A 26,711-nucleotide genomic window follows, 5' to 3' on the forward strand; every position below is an offset into this window, starting at 1 on the left:
ATCATGCCCAGTATACAGGTGAGGGCCCTCTGGAAGATCGTCCCTTTTTGTTCCAGATCTCTTTTGCTCTGGGTCATCTCACTCCAGGTAGTCACTCTCCCAAGGCCTTCCCCCCAACCCCGGTCAGCTCTCGGTTGGGGACGCTCGGGCTGTTATCTCCGTTCCGTGAGTGCAGTTTCCGGACTCTCCCTGCTCCGGGATCGTTAGCTGGCAACAGGCTGAGCCTTGGTTATCGGGTGGGGGGCAGTATCATGGTGTATCACTCATTTGTAAATACCATTATTTTCAATATTATTGTAGTTTAGTTATTAAATTGTTCTTATCTCAGCCCACGTGTCCTTTTTTCCCTTTACCCCTTTAATTCTCTCCCCCATCCTCAGGAGGGGGGAGGGTGAGCAAACATGGTTGCGTGGGGTTGGCTCCCAGCCAAGGGTAAACCCATCACACTCACATTGCCAAAAGCCTGTCCTGTCAAGTTCCGCATATCTCCAAGGTTGCATATACCACAACCTCCCTGGCAATCTGGTCCAGTGCCTGACCATTCTCTCCTAGTGAAAATGTTTGTTCTTATACTTGATAGGAATTCTGCACATTCCAAGCTTGTGTACTATCACTGTGCACCTCTGAGAAGAGCCTGGCTACAACCTCCTGCAAAGGTGAGGTGAAGACAGCAATAAAGGTGTCATACATGTGGCTAATGTGAAAATAGACTTATTACTAAGAAAAAAGGAGAGATAGACTGTCTCATATAAGAATGAGTAACTAGATTATCCAGCATGATGTGAAGGTTCATTGATGGTAAATTTAAACTTTTTAGTGTTTTCAAAATCTGGTACACATCCTCTTGTAGCACAAACTTAGCAATATTTTGGCAGGAAAGAAACCAGAAAGAACTGCAGGCCATACTTATGCACTTCCTCACTCAAATAATGCATTAGGTGGTTATTTATAAGCAGGTAAAATGACAGAGACATGCCCAGAGCTCTAGATAACATCTCTGTTTACATGTCTGGTTTTATAAAACATGCCACTCATCCTATCTGATATTTTATAACATGCATTTAAGACTCAAAAAGGGACTTAGCAGTGAATCATATAGTACTTCCCTTTAATGGTCTAGCAACAGAGTATGATTGACATAGTTTCAGAGAGATCAATGAACATTTTAGCCAGAAGCTTACTCGTGTCTAATGCAGGAGCAATAACTTTGCTCAATTCTATTAGTGCTGTCTGTACAGAACGCCCTGCCCTAAAACTCATCTGCCACTGGGACACAATCCAGTGTTTATTTCCATTAGCTTAGCCATTGTTGGTAACAATAAAAATCAGAAGACAGTTGCAAACTAATGATTTATGGGCAGAACGAAACATAGGATGACCTTGGCTGCCTTCCATTCACCAAGAAAATGACTGGTAGTTAGAAATAAATTAAAATTATTGCAAAAGGATAACATACGTTATTTTTCCGATAGGTAATTTTACCAGCTAAATAGCCCTGTCATTAAACTAGCAGCTGTTGTACAAATTATATTCCAAGATAAAAAAGAAATTATAGCTTCCATAGTTGTTGCAGCTTTGAGAATGATGAAAAACCCAATTCTATAGAAGCTGACAGAAAAGGAGCTCTTGTGATAAGGCTGAATACATAGTTTTGGCTGGACTGTACTCAGATGAATCACTCTTATGAAAGTTAAGCAGAAGAGATCATATAAGTAGGTCTATTATCAGAAATGGAAATTCCTTTACAGGTGATACCAGAGGAAAAAAGCTACCTTCCTTGACTGGAATTTGCCTTGTTAATGAAACACTGCAACTTTGTTTTGCAATTTCAGTTAAGTTATTCTGATAAAACAATACTGTCAGCAATATATTCTGTTCACATTTTTGATAGTAATTGCAATGAGACTTTACCTTTTACTTCTACCAATTTTTAGAAATCCTTGTTACTGTGACTGTTAATGTTTCTTGCATTTTGTGAAGTCCTATCCAGCCATCGCAGCCCTTTCAGTACTTTCCGCCTTGACTGTCCTCATGTTCCAGTGCCTTTTAATGAGTTCTTTCTGGGCCAACGAAGAATAAATAAAACAGCAAAGTATTCAAACAGTTTCAGTGGGGTACTACAGAGAACAAAGCGGTGGTCTGTGCAACTATAATTTGTAAAATATATTCTGTTTTTCAGATGTATGGCTAGCCAAAAATCAACATCTGGAAAGGATTTTCACTTTTGCAAAAGCACATCTCCAACGTCACTCAGGAATGGAAATGTACTTTATAGATGTGATACCCTATCACTGGCCAAAAAAATATACAACTGACAAAAGAAACAGAATTCAAAAAGTACAATGAAGGGAAGTTGCATCTTTCCTTCTTCTATTTTTAAAGCAGGAACTCCATTTTTGCCTGTCAAGTATTAAGTACCAGCTTCAGAACAGGATGGCATGGGACTTCTCAGAGAACTGGCCACCAATTATTTTTAAATCCCAAACAAACAGGCTAATTTCATTTCCCAATTCCTCTTCAGAAATAATGACTTTTTTGTTGGAAACTTTCAAAATAATTTCACCTGCAGAAGATGCCAGACCTTGAGAATTTCAATGCCAGTTGCCTGAGAAGTGGCAAAGCACTAAGAAACCGAACACAGGATCTCAGAAAAGGAAGTGCTGGGAAATCTAACAGGAATATTTTCAACACTGTCTATAATTATTAAACAGATGCAGGTCCTAAGTGTGGTCACTAAGATGCAACCTCAGGATGAATCAATATCTACATCCACTGCTGGGATGTAGGCAGCCACGGTGGCTTGCCCGTTCTTCCTACTTGAGCTGGTGTGCTCCAGCATGTATCTGGGGTCAACCCCTATGGGCACCTCCCAGCTATCCCGTCTGCTTGTGCCTGAGGTGGCACCACACAGACAAGGCAAAGTGGAATCCCTCCCTGCTGGCGCTCCAGACGTGAGAGCAGCCAGACTGCTGTGGGCAAGCCTTCACTCGAAGACAGACACGCACATTTAAACTCCACAAACAAGCAATCCTTTAAAAAGGTCGGGAAAGATGATCAAATTAAAAGGTGAAAACCTGGCAGAATTTTAGACATTAAATACCATTAGGAGACATTCTTCCCACCAGATACTGTACACAATGTTAATGTGAATATTATAATGCTGACAGCTTGTTCTTGACTGAATTATGAAGCTATTAATTTATGAAAGAAGGATGCAGTACCTGTGTCAATGTCTTATGTTGCTAACTGTAGCAAATTAGTACATTTGCCTCTTACTATAGAGCTGAGGCATTTGTTTGGCACGAAGTCAAGACAGTAAAACAAAGAGGGATTAGTATGCTGAAATTTTTCTGTAGTCCATACTTTTCCATAGCTGATGACACTTAAAAGCTAGGAGAGAATCTGCTCTGTTTTCACATATTTACTCATCTACCAATGCCGTATTTCTTTGTGCTTGATGTACATCTATACTGTAACCATCGCAACTCCGATTAGGGCTACTACGCTCGGACATTTTGCAAGCCGGGCACGCAGATAAGGAGCACATGGCTCAGAATGGAAAGCAGCAAAAGCTGCTCCTGAACCCCACTTGGGATAACAAGCCCATCTTTACTCAAAAACTATGAAATAATAACATCAAAAATTGTTTAGAGACTGAGTGTTATCTGGCTGCATAATACACTTCCTAAAAATGAGTTTTCAAATTTATGACTGTCAAGAACTTTAGCCAAACAGCATGGTCCGAGACAAAATACTGCAACAAGACTCAAGAAATCGTGGATTTGCCTAATGCGTTTGGTCAAAGGATGACTTCTCCCCTGTAAAAGGAGGTATATACCATTTCCCTGCTTGTTTCACAACCATGACAGAACCATGAATCACCTAACATCACGGCGCAAAGCTGTGATGAAGAGGACTGCAGTTTTGCCACTGAAGATACTTACACAGGTTAAAGTAACTAATTTTTGACAGAAGTCAAGCCTAAGGTTTAGAAATTTATCATGGTTAATAAAAGACTCAGAAAGAGTACGACACATACTGTTAACAGGTCTTCCAAACTCATCACACAGGCAAGGCAACCTAACACCACCAAGACTTCATTTCAGAATCCTAGCTTCAGATCCAGAAGACCTGGAAGTAAATCTAAAAAGCCATTTGGGGACCTAAATACTGATGGTTTCACAACTATTTGAGGTTCCTCATAGGAGATGGGCACCTAAATCCCTGCTTCAGGTCATGCACCTTTTGGACAGCTGGCCAGCTCTGGGACAAGTTGCCTCTCCCTCCTGGCTGCTCAGGCCCTTCGCCTTTTTGACTGACTGAGCTGTTCAGACTTCCAGGTCTCCTCATTTTGTATTTGAAAAGCACCTACCCCAAGTGGGGAGTGGGAGCTGAAGCTTTATTTGGACACCTCATAGTTACCCTCACAACTGAAACAAGCAGCAAGTCACTTGGGGGATCATTCTGTTGTTGTTTGATGGTCACCTGTATGCCTCGCTTAGCCTCAGCCTCAACACACCTCCCTGGTTTTTACTTTAAAGCAGGTTATTCAAGAACTCATTTACATCAGACAAACTGCAAAAACTCCTGGCTCATTGCCCAAACAGTGGTTTTACACCTTTTTCATGTAAATATACGCGTTGGAGCTATTTTAAGCTTCACCTTCCTTTATCTCAAGACTGAGTCACTGAATATTTAGGGGCCTGGGAAGAGTCTTAAATCTTAACTTGCTTCCAGCAACTAGAAGCTTCTATGGCAACATTTTGAGTCTGTCAAAGGAGTCTCTGCCTGACCTACAGGGAAGCCACCTTCTGCATTTAAAGCAGGGAGATTCATTAACTTTCAACTGCATATACTTTTCCTGGGAATATGGCCTTAATACAGCTGCAGTCTCCAACACTAGCAATGACTTTTGTCTGTTCTTAGTATTATGTCAAACTATCAGTACTCATTCAATAAATTACACACTGGAAGCATTCTTCTTCTCTGCCTCACATGTATTTTCCCCACCTTAAAAAACACAAGCAGAGCGGCAGAGGGAGACAAATGCTGTTTGACAGATGGCATGCTGACAATATCCTGGTAGCAGCTAACACCTCCTCAACAGCGAGGCCTGTCACCTTACAGCAGGAGTCTTAGTGATACTTGTCGAACCTTAGCTTGCAGCAAAGTACACAGACTGATTTGCCACGACAAGCTATGCATAAATGAAGATGTAACTGAACCTTACCCCTTGTTCCTGGCAGATCTGGGTTAGTCTTTCCAGCTGCTCATCTTGAATAACCTTTGCCTTCTCGTATTGCTGAATCATCATCTCCATCTCCACTTTCACTGGAAGGACATAGGCTGGAAAATACAAATAAGCACTTAGAGTAACCCAGCTGTGATTTGGTTTTTTTAATCAGAGGGAAAACCTTTACAGGCCAAAGAATGTCACCCCTTTCACTTCCATCTAGAGAACTAGAGTATTTCTTATAGAAACAGCACTAGTGTTTCTTCTGGGCAATGATTTTTAACATGTGAAATGCAAGCCAGCAGCAGGGTCTAGATCTTGTTTGGTCAGGTCTCCATTTGCCTGGCTGAGCTGAAATGCATCCTGCATGCTCTTCCTAGCTTCTGCTGCACTAATAACAGATCTTTTCCAGTGTTTATGACAGATTTCCTCAATTTCTGGGTAGGAGGATTTTCTGCTTTAGTGTTAGGCCCATCCCCTCTAAACCTGAACAGCATGGCTCCCTGAGGAAAATAACTATTCCAGAGCCCTAAGCATTAATTCCTAGACTTTGTGGTAAGAAATAAATCCTCAACGGAAATAGCAGACTGAGAAGGATATTTTAAAAAACAAAAAGGCATTTATATCCTACTGCTTTTCAAGCTACAGCCCAGTTTTCAATAGGTCTTCTGAATGCCTCTGGAAGTTTTGCTCCTGTCATAACTACAGCAAGCAGACTGAGCAGCAAAGCTGTCCAGTGCATACTGCAATTCCTGATGTTTTCTGGAGCCACACAAGATCCTGAACTCTTCCTGTACATTTCAGTCAGAAGGCTACAACCATTCCTCAACTCCAGATACAGAGCTGCCTGGGCATCTAAACCCAAAATAACAACTTGACTCTGATCTTTCACACAACGTGCAAAGGGACCCTTCACTTACTCTTTTTCCACCTCTTTACCCTATAAACTGAACTGCCTGAAACCACTGAACACAATGTAGCCTTCCCCAAAGTCCTTGCTTCCAGGCACAGTCGCTGGTTCTGCCCTCTGCAACCTTGACATGCTGGGGCTTTCGTATCTCCCCCCGTGCTTCCCCACAGAGGTCTGTGCAGAACAGCACCGATACACGCCTCATTATTGCACTGTACAGCACACCAGCACTGCAGAGAGCACCTTCAGTAGGAAACCCCCACGGTAAGAAAATGCTTTGGGAATCTGACATGAAAATTGTATTACAGAAAAAACTTGGGAAAGAAAGCCCCGAGACAGAACTAGCTGTACGGAAATCGGGAGGGTGCAGCAAATATCAGAAAAGCAGATTGGAAGCAATTATTTTGCACAATCAGGAATCACATCTGGTAGCAAGAGACAGGAAGCAGGTCAGGGCACTTACTTTACAGGATAGGGGATGTGAAGGTGCCTAGAGAAAAACAACCTATAGGGAACAGGAGATACAGTCCAAAGCTCACAGGGAACAGGAAACAGAGTCATGAACTTGAGACCTACTCTCCTCCATGGGAGTGATAGCTCTCTTCTGCTCAGTGCTTTTAAATGCAAGAGGAAGGAGAACAACAGAAACAGCTGTGTCAAGCAATCTTTTAATAGTTTTTAAAATCTCTTTTTTCCCAGCCTGCCAGGTAATTCCTGGAGTCACAAACCAAATCACCACTCACCATCAATGATCCTCTTCACTCTCCATATTCGTAGTGTGATAATAAGGCTGATAGCATCCCATGGGCTGCTGGGGCCATTAGCCACCGTTGAGGCCACCATTGGTGCCAAGGACAAGATTATGACAGCACCATCAAATACCTAGAGAGAAATCAGATTTTTTTAAACCTTCCTTAAAGATCATAACCCTGCCACCTCCTGCTTGGGGCCTTGAAGGGCTCTACTTTGCCCAAAAGAAATGCAATTATGGCACATATTTGAAAAGGATATGAGAGGTGGCCAGGTCCCAGAAATGCTGCTTCCTTTCTAGGTAGCACAACAGAATTCCTTAGTGCATTTTATGAGGTGAGGAGAGATAAGCTGTGGTGGGAGGGCAGGGAGAGACAAAGTTATTTCAAGATACTGCCAAAATCCCCCAGTAGAAGTGATAGCCTAAATGTGCTTACAGCCAAAGAGTTTTATTGTAATTGGTATTTATTACTTGTTATTTCACAGAATGTCATCCCAAAAAAAGGATACAGTCCCTGCCCATAGATCTTACTGTCCAAATGAAGAGATCAAGATGACAAGTAGAAAAAGATGGAGCAAAGGGACTTGATGGCTCTTGGCCACATCCTGACTACCCAATGCGCACGGGAATGGCTGTGTATCACCACGGAAAGACTCCCTGCTCTCACCTTTATTGGGCAGCTAGGTTTTCAAGGATTTTGACAACTGGGACTACTCCGAATGATTTGTATGACATTAGGTACATTGGGATTAGATCAGAAAAGGCAATTGTGCAAAGTATTAGACAGAAAAGCATGATTAAATGCATTTCAGAGCAAACTGGCAGTAGTGTTGTGTCTGGCCTACACTTGCCTAGCACGGTAGAACAGAATACCACGTTCTCATTCCTTCTGAGACCCTTCCCAGCTGCCAAAGACCACGGACTAATGGTTTGGATAAACAGGCAGGACATAGATTTTATAAGCACCACACACTGAAATTGTGCATAACATCCAGTGTGTTAAAAAGAAACACTTTTTACTGCCACAATTTGATGGGCAGTGAACAATCTCACTCGATTCCAAATTACCAGAATAAATTATCAAACTGCTCCATTTAGCCTCAATAATAAGAATCTCTGGATCAATAATTTAAGTTTCACTTCAGTTTCTTAGCAAAAGAAGTTAAAAGATTTACAACTTTATTGCAAAAATGTGCAATCCTCCAGACTCACAGATTTTCTTCTGGTGCATCCTGTGCAGTATTAGTTTAGCAGACAGTATCAAGAAAGAGCTTTTAATTTTCCCCAACTCCAGATTTCTGCTCAGATTGGGATGATGTGTTACTTGTAACACATGCATTTCCTTATCTGCCTCTGCAACACTACACACATTCCACCTCATTTTTAATTTGAGGCACAAAATTGGAGTCTTCATCATAATTCAATTTAACTAAAAAATAATTTCACAACAAAAGACAGGTAGTTTTTGTAGAAAACTACACACAATTTTTCAACCAGTTCTAATTTCAACATGATTACGGAAATGAGTTTACACAAGTCACCTGACAATTTTTACTCATATTGCTCATAACCTCAGAGTAGCAGTATCACAGCTCTAACAACAAAACAAATAGACACAAAGAGTAAAAACCCCACAATCTCTCCCTTAGTAAAGTATTTCCAAATACTGTATTCTTCTGAGTCTCTCACAGAAAAAGGGACTGCATCACACAGCTACGTGTACATGTGTATAATGAGAAGAACATGCATAGCATATTTATCTGAGTTAAAAGATACTGTATTGTGTTGGGTCTATAACAAAGCCACCCAAAACACTTCTTAATATTACTGTGACTGCCTGGAAAACAGCATGAAAGTAAGAGTGCTTACCTCTATTTTGTTTTCAATGTAATCCCATATGCCAAGGACCACAATCCTCAAAATAGTCTAGGAAAATAGATTAGGGGAAAAAAAGGATGATTAATGCTGTTGTAATTTTAGATAAACATTTAGTCCTGTAGCTATTTAGGGGATCATTTTTTTGCCTTATTTAAGCATTATACATGTCTTATGAATAATAATGAGGACCTAGAAACAGCTACATTTCTGTACTATAAAAGCAGGTATTGCTTTCCAACCACTATGGACTCAGGGAAACTTCCATAAACAAGTTCCAAGTTCAAATGTTCAGTCTTTCCATTCTCCCAAAATGTCTCTTTTAGATTTGGGAGATTTAGACCACCAACTCTTCCCATCCCACCCCGCTGACCCAAGCCTATATAAGATCCACTGTGGGGCCCCCTCAGCCAGAATGAGGGAAGAGTCTCTCTTCTTGCAAACTTTGATATGCTAGTGCTTACTATTTTCTAAGAAAATAAAAGAAGCACTGCCCCCTCCTGATGCCTACAGATACTGACATTTCATCAGTAAGAAGAGCTGAGGCTCTTATTCTCCCACTCTGGAGTACAGGGCTGTTGTCCTAATATAAAATTCCAGAAAGTTCTAGGATAAGGGAGAAAAATATCCCTGCATTCCTCCTCTATTAAGCAAAACAGCTTTAAGTAGCAGCAGTAGCTAGAAAAGAGGCATAAAGAAAGAACACAGAATGAACCAGTGGTGAATTCCCATTAAGAAATCCAATGGGATCTTCCCTGATTTTTAACCCAGCTTTCAGAAGAAAATTAAAAAAAATAAAAAAATCAACCAGCCAACTAATGATTGAAATTGAGTTAACATAGAAGCATAACTGGAAAGGGTATTTTCTGCCAATAGCAGCACCAAGGTCAGATTCTGCCAGACACTGTAGGCACGAAGAGTCTAACTGCAGCTGTGCGCCATGTGAAGACGAAAATGCTTCTCTCTCCATTAAAGAACAGTACTAATGACACAGAGCTCAGTAGGTCTGTGTACGAGGGGTGACCATGCCACGAGCTGAACAGAAAAAAGTGACTGTGATGAATATATGTATCTCCTCTTCATTACAAACACAAATATATTAAACCCCAACCAAACCTGAATCCCTGCCAAACATACCAGAACTAACTGCAGAACAACACTGGATTTTTCAGGACTGTTCCTATGCATGGTTTTGCAAAACCCCATGAGCCCAATTGCCTCACTTGGCCTGGGAGGACTGTGCTGAGCTCTATTTTGGCACTCAAGCCTGGATAGCAGCACTTAATCCTGTTTTACAGAGGGAGACATTGCTGTGGAAGATACGGTGCTTTCAGAGCCCAGCCTCATACCATCAATGAGCAGAAAAGTGAACCAGCCGACACCTACTCAGAAATGGCATGTGTGAGGGCATCGGCCAAAAGTCTGGCTGAGAAAGGGAGTCACTAGCCAGAAGAGAAAACGCACCACTCCCTTTCCCCTACAAAAAATTATGACACTCTACATAGACACCAAGAACTGACAATGCTGCTGGTCTGTACTCCCAAAAAGAACATTTTACTTCCAAAGCATTTTACAAATGCAGCATAGGAATAAGGCTATTCGCAGCAATTTCCCTATTAATCCCTATGCTTGAGTTTTATATGCAGATGAAGAGATGCACAACAGCAGCTCCTCAAAATCCTTAATGGCTCCAGATTCACCAGCATGATATGATGTGGTGTGAGTGCCAGGCGTAAGTACACATGCTGCTGTACAACCAAGGCACTCCTGCAGCCTCAACTCAGGCCCTGAGCAGAATACTTTCGGTCAAAAGCATCTCACCCCCTTTGACGCTGCACAAAATGCTTAAGTTACTCATGAGCCCATAAGTTCAGCTATATTAGTTAACCTGGGGTCCATCACAGCAGGCAGCCATCAGGAAATATGTGAGGAGAAGCAGTGCCTTCTTTAAGCCTGGGATGCTACCCTTGCTCCAGTAACCCTGCTGACAGCATAGAGAAATCTGGCGCATTTTCTTCTATGCTTAGGCAGCATTTATGAAGTGCTAGGTCAATGAGAAACTCACTGAAGGATGGCTGAACACTTAACAGGTTTAAAGTAACTGATGGTGAAAAACTTTCTTCCTTTGGTCCGGTGTGCACAAAAGGTATTTTCTCTGAAATAATAAGGCACCTCTGTACAAAGAAAATAGAAACACTGTCTCACAACCCTAAATATGATTTAACGTGGGGCTGTTGAGGGAACATAAAAAAGGATTTTCCTTTCTGCCATTTTAATTCCTCACTGCAGCGTTTAAATCAGCCTGTACTACTGTCGTATTAATGGGCCTGAGCAGTTCCAAGGGCTGGAAGCTAGCACAAATGTTTTCATTTTCAGTCTGCTGGTGTGAATCAGCACAAGTCGGCAACGACTGGAAGTCTCCTTGGCAGACATTTAATGCAGTAATAGTTGTTGGTGCTACCTCTAGAAGATAGGTCTCCTCCTCACAGAAAATGCCTTGATGATGATGAGCATCTTTGCTCTCAGCTGTAGCAGACACACTATAGGGAGGGAGGGTTTGAGGGCAGAATGAACTCAGCTTCCCACCCAAGAGACACACTCTTCAGAACAAACTGGGCACAACTGAGGGTTAAACTTTAAAACCATTTGTTCTGTATGGAGGTCTGAAAGCTAAGCACTAGCATTGCCCACTAGCTTATCACTCAACAAAAAAACCCACATCACCAGGGAAGTGACAAAAGCTCCTCCTTGGTGCCCTGGGGAAACTGGGCGCCCCAAGAAATTACCATGAGCGAGTCACAGACCGTGTGCATCTGGAGACACCTACACTTACTGCCCGCTGGCCCGCTGTCACTAGTGGCAACTCCAAAACCAGGTTCAGCTTTCTCTATTCTCCCTGTTTGTACAAAGCTCAAGATCTCATCCACTGCTGCCGCCCTAACTCTTACCCAGAGGAGTCTGAACCAAGCACACTTGGACTTCTCTGGACAAATCTCCCTGGTTGTTCAATATAATAAACACTTTGACTGAAATGAAAGCATCCATGTTGCTTATAAACAACATTTTAGTATTTTTCCTAAACAATCACCAATAGCTTTCAAACTAATTCATACTGTATTTGATTGTGTACTTTCTCTGTACAGAACTTAAAAAAATTGAGAACCTGTAACAGACTCTGAATCAAACAGATATAGAAATCAATAATCCAGGAAACTTCCTACTCATTGTACATGGACCAAACTGAAAGATGCATATGCATTAAAAGAGAATTGCAACTGTAACATTCATCACAGACAAAACATAAATGTTAGTCACTACTACCACTTGTAGACACAAGAATCTAGAAGAAATAAGGGGGAAAAAAAAGGAGCAGCACTGCTGTTTCCTACTGATGTGCAGGCATTCCTCAGTGCTGTAGCAAATGCACACACAGTTTTGCATTACACTACAGGCATTCTGCACTTCTGGACACAGAGATTTCAATGTAAACATTAAATACCAGTGTGAGTACTCTCCTGCTAAAGGCCACTGCCAGCTTGAAAAAAAAAATGAAAAAAAATATTTTTACTTGAAAAAGAATGCTTTAACATTTTTGACTGGAAATATTTTAATTAGAAAGTCCTTAACATATATTTTTTTTTGTTATATCTGAAATACATTTTTTGTTTTCTGAGAAAAGCTAAATTATTACATAAAAGTCTGTCCAGTGCACTAACTAAAGATAAATGAACACTTCTGTTAACTTCTTTGAGTTGGAGTAAACCCATATAAAAGTAAAATTTTAAACCATTTTTCAGACAGAAATGTAATTTTGAAGTTGACAGCGTCCCTTGGCGACACACAATTGTTTGCACAGCATTAACTGTCTGCAGTGACATGAAGACATGTGTGATGCTGCAGGTTTTCTGTCTGATTTTGCAGGGGAATGCAGCCAAGTCCTTTGCTGAGCCAGCTGTGTGAATTCCCACAATCTGCATGAGCTAGCTGCGTTTGTCAGCTGACTGCAATGTACGTGAGGTAATTTTAAATACTTTTTTGCTTGCACAGTTAATATACAATTTACTCCTCAGTGACTCACCATGTCAAATTCATCCATAGTGTAAGGAAACCAAAAGGAGGCAGCACAGGAGGTGAAGGCTTAGCTAACAGCAAAGGAGAGCAGCTCTGCATTTGGAGATGGGGCAGTGATTATACAAAAGAAACAGGATGGAGTGGGGTGGAAAGGGTGTCTCTAGAAGAGCCCTTCCTTCCACTGCCACAAAACTCATCTACCTGGTACAGAGGGTCTTCACCTCTAGCTTGTACACAAACTCTGAAGATGAAGCATCTGCCTTTTGGACATCTCGTAAAACCAAATATTTACTGAAATCTTTCCCAGAAAGAACACCTTGTACCCCATCTGTAATTTATAACCTCTCTGGTGGGGGTCACTCCACAGAAGCCTTAGCTCGTTCACGGCTTAAAATTATCTTCCTTTGCCATCTTCTGGTGCACCTGTCCTGAGACAAGGCACTAGCTGCTGTAGGGCACACTACCCCCCAGGCCACCGGCGCAGGATCCAGGGCACAAGCATTCTCCTCACCGGGTTTCTCTTCAACCAAGGCTCTTGAAAGGAAACACTTAACTACTGACCTCACCTCGCATTTTACCCAGTACAAAACACTCCCCACATACTGTCGTCTGTAACTGCTGTGACTCTATTAGCACATGTGGTCACATAGAAATAATTAACTGCAAAAGCCTGGTGACACTAATAGACACGAACACAGTACATTCTTTTTCACTGACTACCACTTACACTCTATTATAATATCTAGTATCCAAACACACCTTTGCATAAACACTGCAGTTATATTTTTTTCTTATGTTCTCCCACAATATTTTTTTCTTACAAAACAGAGAAAAAGAATCAATTTTAAACTGACAACTCTGGATAGATTTGAAAAGGCTTTTCAGGAACAGAAATGTCTTACTAGAGATGCAGTATACTACTATAAGGTAAATGCAGATTGGAGAAAAAAAATAGTCTTAAGCAACCCTGCATCAGAAGTTCCCTCCAGGCATGATTACCCTAGCGCTAATTCTTATCTTTGAAATGCACCATGTAGGAGGTGCTAGACTGTCGCTATCAAGAGATGAAAGCACAGATGAAGTACTGATGGAGACACTATGTAAGTCAGGCATAGTCTTAGAAACGGAAATCTAAAATGCACTTGTGAGCGACAGCTAATGAAACAAATTCTTTATGAGCTAGGACCCCAGACTTTACTCAATTTGAGAACTTGTTTCTAGGACACAGATGGAGGAAAAAAGTCACAATTCCATGACTGCCTAACTTCAAGCAGATCATAAGACTTGGTTACTCCCAGGGAAACAAGTGCTGAAAGCTAGCAGAATGCCTGAGTGCTTGGCTGACTGAAGCACATACAGAGCAATGCAAACAACTAATATCAAAACTCAATTCTTGCACGCAGACTCATCAATCTTAGAAAAGCAGCTTAGAACAACAGCTACAGAGTCACATATTTGAGGCAATGTGATAAGGCTACGAAAATCCAATCCACTTACCAAAACACTGGGACATTCCCCATCTTCCTTTTCTCAGCCAACTATTACCAAGGTTGAATTTGCCCTCTTGATAGGGTGTAACCCCGGCCTTGCCTTGCTGTTGGTACTGGGCTTCCCCCCCAGTGTCTTTCTCTTCTCTTCTGTCTTACCATCTGGGTAACATTCGGTGCACAGACAAATCTTAGTGATGTACGTAAGCAGAGACAAACGTACACAATCATCACCACTAGTAAATCCTGTTCAAATACTTGGAAACAAGCAAGAAGAGCCAATGTGCACTTGACTTGAATAAGGGTATTTTAATGTTGGAAAGTCACAGACAGTGACAGAGAATATAAAATCGACAGAGCACAATAAATTCCTTCAGGGCTTGTGGCTATAACAGAAGTGTAGAGAGCAGGAATACACTGTGAGAGTAGCTACTTAATTTTGTTGGCAGCTGTTCTGCTGGTATTTGCCAGCTGCTGGCATGTTTGTCCCCTTCCTTTTAACCAAGCAGAAAGCCAGTGCCTGTTTAACTCCAACACGATAGGACTGTAATGACTTGCAATGCCTTTACAGCACCAGCTTTTAATTGGTCATATTTTTCCAAAACACTCATATTTCATGCTGAAAGTTTTCTGATTTTTAACAAGTCTTTTACAACTTTGTATTATTTGTTCTCTATGGCTAAGTTGATGCCTTTCTGAAGGATTATGTATCCACACTTACAACTAATGGGAACCAAACTACAGAATAAACTCCCAAACTCAGGACATGGTACTTGTTATGGAAACAACCCTTTCTGAACACCCAGAAACCCTGAATCCTTGCTTTGAGGAAAAAGACACTGACTGAATGACTAATCAGTCCTCAGCAGTTGCCTGTTACATCCAAGTGAACTAATTAAAGCTGCTCATCTCTGGAAATCAACTGGCATCAACAGTCACAGACTGCAAAATCTCACTATAACATACAATCATCTCAACAAATAATTCCAAACAAAGAAAGCTGACTCATGGTACTGGGAATCAGAAGGAAAAAAAAAATCCCCTGAAGGCACCAAAAGGGTAAATAAAACTAGGATGAATGAAAAAAAATTCCTGTGATCTGCAATTTTTGCAATATTTCATAACCTCTTGAAAAAACAAAGTTTCTGATTTGGATGAGAAAAAAATGAAACCCTCTGTTCTTTCTCTGATGAGATGCACTTCAAGACAAACAGATGTGCTGTTGCTCGTTAAACCAACCCAGCACAAGGCCAACCCCACCAAACCCAGTAGGAAAGGTACACCTTCATTCCCTTCCAGACCTGTGATCTTTGAAGCACATCCAGCAGCTCTGCAGAGCCACCTCAGTTGCTTTTACCCAGTCAAGGACTCTGAGTTGCCAAATGAGCCAATATCCAGAAAAATCTACCCTCCTCTGTGCACCTTACGCAGCTGCCTTGTGGCCAGCTTCATTTTTCTTTGGTGTAAATTCAAACCATAATCAAACAGGTGAAGGAAGGTATTTTGGGAGACAGAAAAATAATAAAGCAAGTGTTAAGAGGTCTATTAAAAATGGGAACAGCAACTAGACAAAGAAAAGCAGTTCCAAATACCTAATACAGAGAGAAAGAGAAAAGCCAATGCAGATCCAAAATGAGGATGGTGAGCCAGGCGACCAGTTTTGTCCCTGTCAAGTATTTCTGTCATTGTTTTGCTGCAAAAACACTTCTGAACCAATTCATCCACTTCTGTGGGTACTCTGTCTCAGCAAAACTGAAACAACTAATTTCTTCCTTGAGAGAGATGAACATTGGCCTTGAGGGTCTGCACTGCCACAACAAACCAACCAAAAACTGTCAGCATGAACTGCGCTACGGAGGGGATCCAGGAGCAAGGCACTGCAGAAGGATTCGAGAAGAGTGGTTGGTGGTACAAGTGAATGAAAACAGAACTTGAGGCTACACCTCAGCAGATGGAAGTTGAGGAGCACAGAAGTATTTTGTGAAACAAGCTCCAGAAAGTGATGAAGATCACGTGAGTGTGTACATGCAGCCATGCTGCTAGCAGCAGAGTGACAAGCTGATCCTGTCTTGTCCCCCCCTGCCTGTCACCAAGGAATCCTTTCAGAAAGTACCCATTGGCAGTCTGGCAATACCAGCTAGAAAATGCCTGTTAAGAGTAGAAATACAAAGTAGACATATGAAGTGTTATACATAAATAAATGTATTTGATTAACAGACCCATGGAAATAAGCAGTGTTATAATACGGCGAGCATGAATTCAACACAAGCAATCTATCAAATTATTTGCAGGTATCACAGCTCCTTGGTTTTTGATTTTTTTTTTTGGTAACCTTCACCTAAATTTACCACAGAGTGAAGACTTTAACATTTGTCTGGATTATAATATTTTCTCCTATAGAACTAGAAAAAAAATTTTAAAATAATATTTAAGTCCAAGCTGTCTTCCAATTTAACAAACATAAAATGTTGGGTTTTTTGTGACAAGTAGCACATTATGATGTGGAAAAATAGTCTTAAAAATATTTTGAGATATTTCAGGAGCAGTCTAAATATCTCAATACCAATGGCTTCTTTTTAGAATAAAGTTGGAAATTGTAACAGATTAATCCAATTTGGTCATTTGTTATATCATGACTACAGCCTTTTCCAATTCATCCATTCAAAGAAATTTTTGCAAAGAAATTCACCATCTGTTTCATTCTCTTCCTGTGCTTATATGCAGCAACCTAGGACATCTAAACTACCTACATAAATCGTGAGAGGAGATAATTCCATTCTTAAAACAGATCTTTTTGTAAAAAAAACCTGTGGATCTTTATTCCTAAATAATACGTCTTATTCCTATACTTATACCCAGTGACACCGATAAGATTTCTGTGAGAACAAATGGATGAGAGTAGTCCTGTCCCGTGCCTGATGATTTGAAGATGATTATTTCTTTTTGTAGTTTTCCAATTCTATTTTGTAAGACAGTATCTTCCATGTTTCCTTGACAATTCAAGGCAACTGACAAACAGCACTAACATAAACAAGATTTTTTTTTTTAGCTTGCTGAGTAGCAACTGTTAACTTTTTTTTTCCTTAAAGTACACTGTGCTACATTTACACAGTCACATTACTGTTAGACATTTGCTAATTCCAGTGACAGCATAAAAATACTTTGCAGTTCTGTATGTGGTGAAAGACTTGGATTATACATACCTCTGAAAAGAAAACAGACAGGATGACTAGGCTGATCCAGTGAATTATTCCTGCAAACTGTGAAGCACTTGAAACTGCAAATAACACAATACAATGAAGCGTCATTATAGTAGCAGAATGCAGCCTATGTTTAATATAATTAGTACTGCTCCAGTTTATATATGGGTGAAGCTATCTGTCTTCAATTTTGTAATGGAAGTACCAGAAAGGGGATGGGATGTAACGGGGCATGCAACTCCAGCCCTGGAGGCTGCTCACCCTCATTCAGGCTAGCACATGAGCAGCTGCAGCAGCTCCTCGTTGGGGCTTGCACAGATAAGACTGCTGGTAAGCAACGATATACACATTTTAGGTCTTTGATGCACTGTCACTGCTCTGTGCTCTCACTCCATGCACTGCTTTAGTATGAGATGTGTGATTAAATCCTGCATGCCTAAAAATGCAGAGTTAGAATTCTGTAAGAAAACAGAATGCTCTACTATTCCCACGTTATTCCTTATATTAGGTCTTTGACAATTCAGCTCAGAAGACTGGTAATTGTCTGGAAGAGGTGCTTAAAAACTAGTGCTCAATTTGGACTTCAAAATACATTCCTATCATCTAAATAAATAACTGGGTAAATAGACTTGTATAGCGCTCTGGACATGGCATGAACAGCCATGACTGGCTCACCCATTCCCCTCAGAGTCAAGTTTGACCCTAGAAAAACCATAGTGAGAGAAGCAATAGGAAGAACCAATGCCATTGTTAACAAGATCAAATCTTAATATATTTATTTTCAGGAGTTTGTGAAATACCAGAAATTCTAATTTGTAGAACAAACATAAGGTGACTTTTTGTATAGTGTATTTCAGGAAACGTGGCTGTCACACAAACAGCTTTGTCTTTCAGCCAGTTTCTATGAGAACACTCAAGAAAGTTACTATAAATGAAATAAAATTCCAGGTTCAGTAATTGGTTAAAACACACAATTTCCTTTGTAAGCACTCTTTTTCAGAAAGACAGTGACCATTAAAATCGCTTATGTTCGCTTTATTTCAAACTGCTCCATGAAAAGAAGTCTGTAAAGGGCAAGTTAAAATGGTAATTTATAAAACTCTGGATTTTACATACTAGCTTCCCATATGGGTACTCCTCATGCATGCAGACGGTTGAGGAAGTTACTCTACTTTCAAAGTAGAATGACTTTGAACAAAAGTTCTTTCAGGAACTCCCTGGCAGGAACACTCAGGAAAATTTATCTGAATTCACTAAAACTAAGATTTTACAGAGTACTAGAGCCTTGCGTGGACACTCACTGGCATTAAATCAGGCTTTCATTTGATTCAACTTATTTTGCTTGTAAGTAAAATGAAATAAACTCAGACAAATGAGTTTGCTGCAAGACTACACAAGAAGCCCTACGATATGGGTTCCTTTTATGGGCTTAAATTAACGTATTGAAATCTGGAGGGTTCCTTACTTATTAAGTTAAACTGAAATTCTGTGATCAAAGTTCCCTTCATTGCTGAAACAACCAAGCAGAAAGCTGAAAGGGTCCAGTATCTGAACTGCTGGCAACTCCTACTCTGAAGGTCACATGCTCTCAAGTTTGGAATAAGGGAATGAAGAGAAAAAATTCTCTCTTCAGGGTTTTTGTGAGTCTACAATCTCTACAGCAGACAGATTAAAACAGTCTGTGCAGTCTTGCAGCTTCAAAGAATTTCTGTGTAACAGCAAAGTTTAAGGCAATCAATGACTGTGTGCGGAGAGATGCAAGACTGGCAGAATCTACTGTCTCAAGAACACATAGGACACGTACTAAATAAGGCATCTCATTTCAAAATTAAAAATTATTAAAATGGGAAAGAGAGGGAAGGGCTGTAGGAAGAAATCAGAATACAAAGAAAACTGTTCGCGTGGGCTGCCACTGGAACTGCCACAGGTGAGGCTGGGGCTCGATAAGAGAGTTTGCTGTGCTGCAGCAGAGGAACTACTTACAGATGAAACAAGTAGGCAAAATATAATATAGGTAACTTTCCCAAGAGGCTGGCATAAAGAACCAGAAAGGGGAACCATTCATAAGCTATTTTTCTGTCAATTGACATACAAGGCTCCAGCTGCCCCTTAGTGGACAAAAAAGATATAGCAACCACGAATTTGGAAAGAAATCTCTGATGCTGCACTCACTGTAGCAGTGCTGGACATGCTGCCAGACAGTGTGCAATCAAATTACCAATAAAGAGTAAATTTGAAAAAGTCTTCCAAGTAAGCTTTTGTACAAGAGCTGAATCACTAGCCTGTACACTCCAGCCTGGATATTTGCCTCTTCCAAAACGCTCCTATTTAAAAACACAGTGAAAAGCTACAAAAATGGGAGAAGGGTCTTCTCCGAGAGGTGCTCATCCCTGCTCTGTGGGGGTTCCTCAGTGCGAGGCAAAGCACCTAAGCTAGCCAGCTTCTACTTTTATCTGGAACAGAATTTCATGTTTTACTTGTAAACGCTCTTTCCCAAAATTGTAGCTAAAATCCAAAAAGTTCTGCTTTATTTCACGTTTTGCTTGTCTGGTGCTACGGGGAAGAAGTGAATGCAAATCCAGGATGCTTTTCAGTCATGGTTCAGTATAAAATGTGGAGTACAGCAAACCTCAGACTGTTCCTCCCCTTTTGCTTCCCTCTCCCATCTCCTCAAAATGTGTATCCAGGAGGGGAGGGATGACAGTGCCCCAGTGGCGAAGCTTGTACCACCAGCACTTGCTTTTTGGGTAGATGTTGTTCTTGATGACAATTTCCTGGCAGATACGAACAATACTGCTTCTTCAAGGGGCAGACAGCAGATGCTCATGTACAGTTTGGGCAAGCCCTGAACCCATTCTTACGTAGGCTGCACCACAACATGCATCTTCTGTGCACAGCTACGCACGTGATCCAGCAGCCAAACAGACAGGAGCGTGTCAGCCTCGCAGCTCTCAGGAGGCCTGGGGCCTTTCACCAACACACGTGCTGCAGTTGATTGTAGAAGGTGGGCAATACTAATGATTTTCTGAGTTGCCTTCCCCCAAAACTACTGAAGACAAGGAAGGACCATCATGGTCTGTATTTCTGAGGAACGGGTGTTGGAACCTCCCATGACCCTTTGTTTTTGAAATGAGGTGCAAGTGACAACATACAACTATTTCTGCATTGGCCAAACACTACAAGGTATTGAGACGGTATTTTGTTAAAGCATATGAAGAGCTTTGAAAATAGGATTTAAAAAGCTGATTATAGGAATGAGACCTATAATAAAAGTTCTGTTATGTGTCCCCTGCTTCCTAGGGTTTCTAATTCTGGCACAAATAGGCTTTGTACTAGAACACCCTAAAAGGTCTCTGTCCTTTTCATGTGTGTGACCTACCACTGAGAGTTTTGTGTATGGGAGAAGTGCACAGTACAACCAAAGACAGCACTAAAAGTATGAGAGGAAAATGATGCTCCCAAAATGTCACAGCCAAAGAAAACACCATTAAAAAAAAAAAAAAAAAAAAAAAGAGGCTTCCTAAATAATTGCAGTCCATAATACGGATTAGCAGCCGTTGTTATAAACAAAATTGGCAGTGATGTGCTGTAACATATCCTAACGCATTGATTGATTCCATATAAAATGAGGAATCATTTAAAACTGTAATTACCTTTTTGAAAAACGTATTTATGGTCTAATAGCTTTTTAAAACCTTAAGGTAAATGACACACATTCCTCATATGATGCAACTGCAATACTTACATCAGCCCCACCAAGGCAGCATTTATATGATTTAAAACAAAATAGAAGGTATTCAACTTAAAAGGCAAGAAGCCTGATGGGTTGGGTTGATGCAGTAGTTAAAATGCAAAATAGCAACTCAGAGCAGAATGGGTCCCTCCTCAGGTGCTGAGAAAATCCATACAGGCAGGGCCAGCCTCTGCACTGTGACATCACTTGGCTCGACCGAACACATTGAGGTGTTTGGGTCATGCACAAGGTGTAAGCTGCAGAGCTTTTAAGAGTATCATATGCACTAGAGAGAGAGCGGAGGAATGATCCCTAAAATAAAGCCTTCTTTAAAAGATTCTTCAGAAAATAAATGGTAAGAAAGCAGGTGTTTCCAGAGGACAGACTCCAAAACTGAGTTAAAAATCTAAGAGAAATCAACAGAAACAGTTTTTAAACTCATTGGCTCTACAGGAAATGATAATCCTCTACATAAACAGAAAGATGTGGCACCTCAATAAATATCATTGAAAGCTTCTTCCTCATGCAGTTTTTAAGGACTTGCACCCATAATTAGCACTCCAGACTTTTTTTTTTTTTAAAAGCAACAGACTTGTACAAATTCCAGAGACTACAGAAAATAACAACTGTAACAGGGTGGTCATGTCCAGAACAGTGTGTGCAGGATGGACAGACAGGAGTATAAATGGTGGCCAATGGCGTGGAAAGACATTGTAGTCATTTATTCATCTTACAGGGTTTATAAAATTGCTGCAATTATCAATAAAGTCCCCTCAAGTAATCTTGACACAGCTGCAACACCTAAATCTTTACAGTGAAATCCAACTCCACTAACATCAATTGACAAATCAACAAAATTAAAACGACCTTAATAAAAAGTTTGTTTGCTCAGTTTAAAAGTTGTCATAGAAGATACTAGGCCGTGACTCTTCCATGCTGTGTATTCTTCCATTTATGGGACTGTCTGAACCCCATTACTGCCACTTCAACATATCTGAGATTGGATGGAGGTGCTAGAGGCTGCTCTTCAACATTTAGCATAGGGAAAAATGTAGCTGGTATTTATGTTCATGTCATCTTTGTATCATAAAAGAAAAAAAAAAGGAATGGAAGAAAACAGTAGTAAGGAAAAAAAGATGACTTAGGAAGCAAAACAAAAGCATGAGAATTTCCATTGTGGAACCTGCGTAGAGTGAATTCAGATAAAGCAGAACTCCACTTAAGCTATTACTTGGCTCCCAGTGTATTAGCAAAGTAGAACAAAAATCTGTATAATTTCAGTGCATTTACAAGGTAGAAAACCATAATTTCAATTCCTACCCACCTCAGTAGAAGTAAATTAATCCATAAAGGAGAGACCTTTTTAAGTGCTAATGACAATGTGTGTGAATCTCTGCATGTACACTCTGCTTTCGTCCGTTGAAAATTTGTCTTATACTTAATTTGGTCAGCAAAATAAGGAAGAGACTGACTTCACTGTACCAGGATTCCACAAAAACACATTTCTTACCTAGCCTAGTAATCATTTAAATGGTAGGAAAAAAAATCCCCACCATCCTCCCACCTTCAAAAACCTCCCAGAAAGTTAATTTCATCAAAATTGCCAAAAAAAAAAAAAAAAAAATCCTCCTACTCACACTGGAGAAGCTTTATATCTATTAGGAGTTCCAGAGTCAGAAGAATCACCACCAATACTACACAGGCTACCAGGAAACTGTTGAGACTTGCACTGAGCAAAAATACCTGCCACACAGCTGCTCGTCTCCCACAGCACGGTTTTAGCCAGTTAGATCTAAGGAAATAAAATTAAGAGGAAAAACAAGAAAAGAAAAGAAGTAGTGAAAAAGGAAGAGAGCTAAAGAGCAGTGAACTCAAAATGACAAGTTCTATTGTTATGGATACACTTGATCTTCTAATGGATTTTACTTTATATCATCTCAAAACAGGGTAACTTGTCTTTACTGCAACTATTATTTTGGGTTTGGGTGGTTTTTTTATCTAAAAATAACACTAGGACATGACCATGTTTACACAGAACAGTTTTTAGTTCTATTCTCTTCTGACTTGATCTTCCCTTTTCCAGGATGACCGTTTGGCCAGCACTCTTAATATTGCAGGGCAGTTTCTCCTCTTTCCTATTCTCAGAAAGATCAGCAGAGGGCCTAAGTACACTCCTTTAAAAGCTCTACATAGTGGAGATTTTCAAATACACCAAACGTACCAGTAAGAATAAATCAACCACGATACTCAGCACACATTATATATAGCCACGATAATCATGACTCAAGCTAATCATGACTTACAGAATGCTAAAGAACATGTATTTATTCTGTCTGTGGAGTATGAATATTCCACTGATTCCAAAAAGCTTCTGAATGAAACTATCAGTTTACGATTGGAAAAGCAATCAAGTTAAGAGGTCAAGTGCAGATCAGCTGTATGTTTACACCTATACATCACTCATAAAATATATAAATTGATTTCAAAGACACAAAAGTGTTTGGAATTTAAGCACTGAAAAAACACCTCTGGTTTCCTATCTTATTTTAATACAGCAAGGAGCATTTGCGCAACGCTTGTCCTGTGAATGGACAGTGCTTAGCATCTTCACATCACTGCCCAGCAGCCCTTGTCCCAGACTTGCTCCAACTCCTCCGAATCCATCGAGGTTAACCATCACATTGTGCTCTACAAAGAGCACTGGATGGTTTCTTTCCTGGGTGCTGCTTAGTTAGCTCGTTCCCTGCTACTTCTACACTCCTATATAGTACAGTCCTCATCTTGCCTTGGGTTGCTGTTGTTTGGGTTTTGCTTTTTTAATTTCTTACCTCTTGTGAGGGATGGACGTAAGTAATACAAGTCACTATATTCCAACTGGAAATATCTTTTACAGAAACCCATTGACATAACAACCACGCTGACTTCAAATGCACAAATCTCCTCTTCTTCAGCCCTGTAACCTGTCTTAGTAGAGCAGTATCTGTCCCTGCCCATGTGTGAGGGCTCGTCCATTCAACAGAGGGGAAAGCTGGTACTTGAGAAAAACAAATCCCTACCAGAATTAGTGTGGGTTTAAACTTACCTTCCAAATCCTGGCCATTTCCCTGTGATACTGCAAAGCTACACTAAGTTTAAAGCTCACATTAGAAACTCAGCTACACAGACCTTCCAAAAAAACAAAAATATGCTCATAAATTTATGAAGAGATTACATACTAAACACATACAAGTAAAACACCTTTTACCCTCACTCCAGATCAAAAAAAAAAAAAAAAAAAGTGCCCTATTTCGTTCAGAGAACAAGTACAACTTCTTTTGGTGCCCTGACTGGGTTGTGGGTTGTTTGTGGATGCTGAGCACTATACGGATGCAAGTAAAATATGAATTAGGACAACTTTACTGCAAGACTTCCAACAGATTCAATTAGGTACCTCAGTTACTCCATCTCTACAACAGAAATATTATTTACCTTTCTTACAAAGCCTGGATGAAATCAATGTACTAGCACGGGAATTTCTTGGTTGATGGTGACATAGGGCTGTAAAGTTTCAACAAAATAAAAAAAAACTTTGAGACATCAAAATATATGTAGTGGCATTTTACCAGGGGTAATTCTTTTTAAAGATACTTTCACACACAGCTTCGTGCAAAACCAGACTGTCATCATCACTGCTAGTTTTGTTAATAAACAGCTTGGAGAACAGAACATAAGACAAAACTGGGAAAGGTTTAACATATTTATCTGGTTAAGAACCGCTACAAACAATTTGTTCAAGCTGTTAACGGCTGTCCCCTTTTCTGTTTTCTGGTCTCGCAAACAATACCGCAAAATCTGCATTATACCTTACCTTTTTCTTTTTTTGGCTAAACAGCAAGTGTTTGCATCTCACAAGATGGCAATGATCAGAAAACAGAAGGATGGATGAGATCCAAATTACTAACTGAAGAAGTAGAAAGGCCATAGCCAGGAAGTGACAGGAACACCAAAAGGCTAAGTAACAATAAAAAATCTGTCTGAGACAACACAGACCAGCACAGCCTCACAGCACGATACAGGGAGCAGTTGGGGGCCTTGAGCAACTCCAAGGAACAGATAGAGCTCTGCACCCCTTTCCTGGGCTTCTCCTACAAGCTTAATTTAACTATTGAGAGCATCTTCATCCTTTTTTTCCCCTCTACAAGTTTTACTGTTTCCAACCCCATTACATTTCTTGAAGGACTGCTCCAAAACTCTGCTGCTCAAATGGCCAGAAAGACTCCCCCCGTTTTCTGCCTAAACTCACATATGGCCAGTTTATACATACCTGCTCTTGAGCCAATGCTGTTCTTTAGCTTTATTAGTTCTTTTCCCTTGCTGGCCTTTTGTCCACAATACGTTTATATATAGCAATGGCATCCCCTCATTTAATCTATCTAAAGCCCATGCTTTTTGTGAAACTATGATACTGCAAAGCTACACTAAGTTTGAAGCTTAGATCAGAAACTCAGCTACACAGATCTTTCAAAAAAATAAGTTATCCTACATAGCTCAAATTTATGAGGAGATTACATGCTACAGTTCTATATTCCATTACATACAGTTTCTATAACTGGCCTATTAGTTCCTTCTGCATGTGAATACAAGACAACTAGAGCAGTACACATTATTTTGGAATAAGTTTAATTACACGAATGCTTCCCAGCTCTATTTGAATTACTTTATGCTTTCTAGGACCATTTGTGCCTTTATTATTGGTGTATATCACACCGTTTGCTCACAGACATCCTTGTGAATACCTGGTACATTACTCTTCTCATCAGAAAATTGCTTATTAGGCTTCTCCTTTTTCTGTTAAGGTCTTTAGCAAAACACTAACATAATTCTCAAAACCAACTTCTAAGAAACATAAGAACAGCCATACTAGGTCAGAACAAAGGCTTGGTATCCTGTCCCAACTGTGGCCATGAGCAGATGTCTCAAGATGAATAAGAACAAGGCAAACACAGAATACTTCCCATCAAAACTCTCACAGCATCGAACTATTTTCAACTTGGTGACTTTCTGAGACAGATCATAGAATCGTTTGGGTTGGAAAGGACCTTTAAAGGCCATCTGGCCTACCCCCCCGCAATGCGCAGGGATTTCTTCAACTGGATCAGGTTGCTCAGAGCGCCATGCAATCAGACCTTGAACATTTCCAGGAATGTGGTTTCTCAGATTCTACTTGGTAACCTTCAATTAATTTATCTTCCACAAGTTTGGCCAACCTCCTCTCAAGGCTAGATAAGCTTTTAGGAGCCACACATCCTTTAGAAAGCAGTTTGACACATCTACTGCTCACTGTGCAAAGAGCATCCTCTTTCTGTTTCTTCTGAACTGGGCCTATTAATGTACCCTAGCACCTCTATTGGCAGGGGAGGGGGGGTGTCAACCTTATTTTAACCCCTCTGTGTCACAGATTTTGTAATCTCA

General features: G+C 40.4%; 1 protein-coding gene across 1 annotated transcript in view; it reads right to left on the bottom strand.

Annotated features, from left to right (window-relative positions):
* Window positions 1–26,711, bottom strand: part of LOC104465036 (transmembrane protein C15orf27-like) — a gene marked incomplete at its 3' end in the record, with an annotated part of 52,554 nt that overhangs the window by 17,358 nt on the left and 8,485 nt on the right. Inside the window, exons 3-7 of the mRNA XM_010077926.1 lie at window positions 22,898–23,052; window positions 17,531–17,604; window positions 8,764–8,820; window positions 6,887–7,025; window positions 5,231–5,346 (exon numbers count right to left, since the gene is read on the bottom strand). Coding sequence (XP_010076228.1) covers window positions 5,231–5,346; window positions 6,887–7,025; window positions 8,764–8,820; window positions 17,531–17,604; window positions 22,898–23,052 — 541 coding nt within the window. The remainder of the gene's footprint in view (window positions 1–5,230; window positions 5,347–6,886; window positions 7,026–8,763; window positions 8,821–17,530; window positions 17,605–22,897; window positions 23,053–26,711) is intronic.

Source organism: Pterocles gutturalis, unplaced genomic scaffold (assembly GCF_000699245.1).
Source record: "Pterocles gutturalis isolate BGI_N339 unplaced genomic scaffold, ASM69924v1 scaffold19038, whole genome shotgun sequence".
NCBI lineage: Eukaryota > Metazoa > Chordata > Aves > Pterocliformes > Pteroclidae > Pterocles > Pterocles gutturalis.